General features: G+C 53.0%; 1 protein-coding gene across 1 annotated transcript in view; it reads right to left on the bottom strand.

Moving 5' to 3' along the window:
- Nucleotides 1-2,059: 2,059 nt before the first annotated feature.
- LEXM (lymphocyte expansion molecule) overlaps nt 2,060-5,690 on the bottom strand; it is a 5,007-nt gene continuing 1,376 nt past the window's right edge. Inside the window, exons 5-10 of the mRNA XM_009636179.1 lie at nt 5,501-5,641; nt 5,029-5,196; nt 4,722-4,850; nt 3,938-3,970; nt 3,216-3,346; nt 2,060-2,162 (exon numbers count right to left, since the gene is read on the bottom strand). Of these exons, the coding sequence (XP_009634474.1) occupies nt 2,060-2,162; nt 3,216-3,346; nt 3,938-3,970; nt 4,722-4,850; nt 5,029-5,196; nt 5,501-5,641 (705 nt within the window). The remainder of the gene's footprint in view (nt 2,163-3,215; nt 3,347-3,937; nt 3,971-4,721; nt 4,851-5,028; nt 5,197-5,500; nt 5,642-5,690) is intronic.

Consider the following 5,690-nt stretch of genomic DNA (forward strand, 5'->3'; position numbering starts at 1 on the left):
TTTCCCTGTGATGTTTTGTCCAAGGAGGACAAAACCCCATTTTGGATTTAGCTGCTACAGCCATTCACATGGATAGCTACTTCATTCTTCTCGCTTCACACTAATAAATCTAACCCCTGTTTCAAACGAGCAGCCACAGAAGCGAGGATGAAGATTCAGTGCCCTCTTCAGCCTGGGGAGTTCCACATCCACATCTTCTGTTTCCTTGAAAATCGCCTTCACCGCAGCTCCGTCGGCTTAGTCAGAGCTGTTCCTGGCCCTCCCTTGGTCACAGCTGGTGCATGCTCTTCCAGTGCTCTTCCCAGAGAGAAGCTCACGGGCTTTCTCCTGACATCCAGGATGTCAAATGCCTCAGCCCCCCGAAACTGCATTTCAGGTGCCAAAGCCCTGCGTTCCTTTGATCATGTTCTGTGTTGGCCCTGACTTCGCCACTTTGCACAGTCCTCTCCTGTTAACCCCAGCAGTATGGCTGTAGCACACCCACACCCCTTCAGAGACCTTCCTCCTGTGCTCACCTCACTAGAACAACCATCATTTCCTTAAATCACTGCAGTTTTACCTGTGTTCAATTATCGCCCCCACCAAAGGATAATTGCAGATTAATTAGCATACTTAATCAACCACAACTAACATGTAATTACACCTAGATTTAATTATTCCAGTCTGATCCAAACACTAGTGTGAGACTTTATATAAAAGGTTAACTCTAAGTGAACCAGCGTACTCCCTGTACATTTTTTGTGGCCATCCTTCGTTACCACAGACATGGCTCCTCATTTCACTTCCTCTGTTGCCTCCAGGTTTTAATATCCTACAAAATTCAGAATGAGGACACTAAATTCCCCCTAATTGCCTCCAGCTGCTTATAAACACATTTGCATTGTTAATTCAAGCAAAGCTGTACATTAGAGCTTGTGATGAAGATCCTTGCAGGCGGCTACTTTAAAGACGACACGGGACAGGTGGGTGGATGGATGGATGGATGGATGGGGGGATGGATGGATGGATGCATGCATGCATGCATGCATGCATGCTGAAGGCCTGGCTACTCTTGACTACTTTGCCGTAGTACGGCTTGCTCAGGCCCAGCTCTCCGTAGAGTTGTACTGGCGGACCTGGGGCTGTTCAGCTGTGGTAACACCACCGTGCCCATAACAGGTACCTGCAGCTTCTTTTGGTAGCACTGTGATGGGCTGACCCTGGCTGGATGCCAGGCGCCCACCCAGCTGCTCCATCACTCCCCTCTTCAGGACAGGCAGGGAGAAAATGAGATGGAAAAGAAAAAACTCATGGGTCAAGATAAAGGCAGGTTAATAAAAGCAATAGCAAAGGCTGTGTGTGGTAGTAAAAGGAAAACAAAGATTTTATTCTCTACTTCCCATTAGCAGGCGATGTCCAGCCACTTCCCAGGAAGCAGGGCTTCAGTACACGTAGCTGTAGCTCCGGAAGACAAAATGTAAAAATTGAATGCCCCCCCCTTCTTCCTCCTTTCCCTGAAGTTTTACCTCTGAGCCGACATCATATGGTATGGAACATCTCTGGTCAGGCTGGGTCGGGTGTCTTGGCTGTGTCCCTTCCCAAGATCTTGCCCCCTCCCAGCCCACTGGTGGTGGTGAGGGAATGTTGGAGGTGCAGCCCAGATGCTGCGCGAGCGCTGCTCAGCAGTAGCCAAAGCACCGCTGTGTTGCCAGCACCTTCCCAGCTACCGGTAGAAAGCACAGCACTGTGAGGGCCGCTGTGGGGAATATTAACTCCATCTCGGCCCGGCCCAGTACGAGGGCCGTTTGAAAGGCAGCGCTGAACGAGCTGCGTGAGCCAGCGGACCTTCCTTGGGAGGACGTGCACTGTCTGGCATCTTTCATAGAGTCCAAGGTGGAAATAACGGGTGGCTCGACAGAACAGTTAGGTTGCTGGTTGTCTATGAGTGCTTTATTACCACAGAACAAGAGTTGTTTCCTACCTCCTGACTTGCGTGCCAGCATGCTGTATTTTCATCTACCCCGTCTCATCTGCTGGCGCGTCCGCCATTTACTGACTGATTTGGGCTCCCAGCACCATCTTATGTTTGGAAAACAGCAGTGATTTCTTCAGAGATGTCTGGACAACGTGGAGCAGAAATCAGATCACTCCAGTTATTTTCAGCAATGGGCTTGAGCCGCTCGCTGTAGAAAGAGGATGCGATTCAGCGGGCTCAAATTACTGGCTGGATTAATTTTATTAGTCTTAATGAGCATGGAGGTGAACAGAGCTCTTAAAAGCTGTAGCTTGAAAAGTGATTTTGGAGCTAGCACCACTTGGTCAGAGAGATGCATCTGAATTCCAAGCCCTGCTCGCTGTTCAGATTTCTTTTTTATTCCTACTGGAAGTGCAAAATTAACAAAGCTGGGCAATACGGAGAGCTGGATTCCATTAGGCTTTCTCCATCACAGGATAGCTAACTTCTGGCTGCCCTGCCAAAAGCTGCCCAGTTATATTTGGCCAAGGCCAGTTTCTAACTACTCTCTGGAGCTCAAGACAGACCCTTGCAGAGCTGCCAGCCCGTAGTGCCACCGCAGCAGTTTGCTAATCTTGGCCACAAGCAAATGAGAGCGATGGGCTACCCTGAGGTCGTTACTGTCCTTCCTAACTGCTTCACAGGGTTTTCATGCTGGCCATTTCAAAACCCTTTGCAGTGAAAGTGAGCCTTGTTATCTTCCTTCCTTGGATTCCTGAGAAGGTGATTTTTGCTGAGGGCTTTTGAGCAGTCCAGTGCCGGCACTGGGAATGAGCCCAGGCGGCCTGTGTATCCATCCACCTCACAGTTCCTTCCCAGGCTGCCGCCTCTGACACGATGGAAACTATTTGCACCACCTCCACTGCAGGCAAGTTGCAGTTCACAAGATACAACCACCACCCTGGCATCTGTGAAGTGCCTCCAGAGCCAGTCATTCTTTAACCCTCCCACTGCCCCTACATGGTGGGGAAGCACGAAGGTCTCCTTGCTCTCCTGGGAAGGGAGGTGCAGCAATCTCAACCTCCCTGTCAACAGAGGGAGCCTGCGGTGGGGCTGGTGGGCATTTCTCAGTCCCAGTCCGGTGCTTTAACTGCACGAGCACCCCATCTCGCATCAGCTGCAGTCTCACTAATGTGCACTCTGTCTCCTCAGAGCCGCTCAAGATGATTTTCCTGTAAACTGGTGTGAAAACACTTACAGCCCCCTTGTCTGTCAGACTTACAGCAAGTAGGCATCCCTCTTCAAGTTGCTCAGGTACCGCTGTGCATCACACTGGTACAGGGACTGGTATCTCGTCTTCTGAGGGTATTTTTCATGCTTGGTGATGTCGTAGCGACCCACACCTACAGGATTCTGGAAGGAGAAGGGCTAATGTGCTTACCCATCCAGAGGCAGCGTGAGGCATACAAGTGGGGCAAAACCAGGTAGTGCCTTTACGTGGCCAGGCCTTCAGTTGCAAAAAATACAACAATATGTGGCAATTCTTAACCAAACTGGCCCTATATTGCAGGGGAGGGAAGAGAAGACACAAAAATCGGTGTTAGCCCAGCCAGTCCCCTTCACGAGCAGTTCTCGTCACAGCGGTCCATAAAGGAGCCGATTAGCTCTGCGGGCTCGAGCATGCTCACCAGTCACCTACTGCTAGCTGTAGCGAAGGGCTGCCCTGTCACAACCTCCCTGCTGAAATGTAATCTGTTGAGTTCCCCAGCAATTACACAGCTGTCTTCATCCTTGACCTCTTTCAAGCTGCCTGTTCCCCACTCAGCTGGATAAAGGAGAAAAGCCACGTGGAAGCCTGCTCCTCATCCAAGCCAAGGTGGACTATTTCAGACTACAGCTCTCCCCATCTGCTTTGAGCCTGCTAGGCTTTGTTCTGGTTCTCCGTGGGGAAGCTGCCAAGATGAATACAGCTCCAGGAATGGGTACTAAGAGAAGGGCTCCTACCTGCACTGGCTCTGCAACATGCTGCTGATGCCGCTAGAGGAAAAACCAGGTTTCGAGCAGCAGAATATGACTTTCTAGGAGGATACAAGGAGCTCCTGGGGCCTAAAAGGACTCAAACCCAGCTGCCCTCATCCGTGAAGTGCATCCGCTTGCTTGCAGCTGATGTAGAGCAAAACTAATGGGAAGGGTTGTCCAAGCATCCCTTGAAAAGGGCAAAGGCCTGAGGATGCAGGCAGAGAGAACGTGGTCGCTGCTGAGCTCCTGCCCCGCTGCTCAGCACCAGCCAAGCTCACTGCCTATGGGCAGTGCCGGCTCAGTGGTGAGTGCTCAGCGTGCTGCTGTATGCAGGGGACACCTTTCCCTTGACCCGGCAGGACACTGGGCTGTGGGCCTTTATTCAACATTTGTTCTTTAGCAGCCTGTTCTGGGCAAGAACAGCACCCAGAGAGGGACTGATCTCCTCTCCAAAGGATGGATATCTGGCCAAGTTGCCCAGGTTTCCTTGATAATCAACGGGGAGAGAAAAGCACCTCCTGAGGTCCGTCTGCCCTTCTGTCACAGCCAGCCACCTGATGTGGGACTTCTGCTGGGGTGCTTCTCTGTTCAGAGGACACACCTAACGTTTAGCTGGCTGACTCTGGTGAGGAGTGCCTGCCCTTACTTTGGCTCAGAAGAGTTTTGTCCTCTCTCAGGGGTGCTCGTAATGGATTGGGATGGTCATGGAGGAAGCTCAGAGCCTGACCCTTCCTACACCCCTCTCTCACTGCCTTGTCCGTTCACACACCTCGCTCCCGGTGAATAGGCGGTAGGACTTTCTGTCGAATCTCTTGGCAGATGACCAGAATGGCGGCTGGTTGGAGTATGCTGCTCTCTCAACAGGCTTTGGGTTGTAGGAGCCTGGCCCTGCTGCATACTGGGCAGGAGGAAACCTGTTACACTTCAGCTCATAAAAAGAGCTGCACAACATCAGAGATCCATCCATCCATCTGTCCATCCCCCCAGGGCCTAATGCACCCCCACCCCAGGCACCCGCTGCACCACCAGGGATGCCGGCGACACCGGCTGGTGCTGATGTCCATGCTCCCACTGACCGCCTCCCTTGGGCACTGGCTGAGCGTGGCCCAGAAGATCCTCTCTGTGGGGCAGCCTGGGTTCCTCGGCAGGGTGCTGAAGCAGCCTTTCTTCTTATTCTCCTTCAATGTCAGCTCGTCCAGGAAACCCTTGACAGCGCTAGTGCTCAGCTCGGTGCTGCTCCTCTGCTGGGACAAGGGAGTGGAGTGAGAGGTTCAGCTGCCGGTGGTCTCTTGGGCCATCCCATCCATCCCGTGCCATGACAGCTCACAGGCACCAGCCGACTCTCCTGCATGGTGCCTGCAGCCCGCTCACTCCCCAAATGCTGCGGCGTGGGTGTATTTTTTCCAGGATCCAGGGGAAGTCAAAGAGCAAAATCCAAGTGGGACAGATGCTGGCGTAAAGCAGCTCTCCATCCTTACAGCAGTGTGTTGGCAATGCCATGGCTTGCTGAGAAACCCCATCTGGGTGTGGGGCCCCGGGACAACGCACCTCCAAGGTGTGACGGCCACCACCAGTGGGCTTCGACCTGTCCCCCAAGAAGAGCTGGCAGGGGCCGGGGCCGGCCGCCCGCCGCAGCCCCTTGTTGATGCTGCTGGGCAGGTCGTAGGTGCCAGGTCCCAGGCCGCTGCCCTGCAGATGTGGGAGGAAAGGCAGCAGGGGCTGTGCTCAGCGGGGGGCC

The sequence above is a fragment of the Egretta garzetta genome, unplaced genomic scaffold (genome assembly GCF_000687185.1).
Source record: "Egretta garzetta isolate BGI_Z169 unplaced genomic scaffold, ASM68718v1 scaffold163, whole genome shotgun sequence".
NCBI classification, from domain to species: Eukaryota; Metazoa; Chordata; class Aves; order Pelecaniformes; family Ardeidae; genus Egretta; species Egretta garzetta.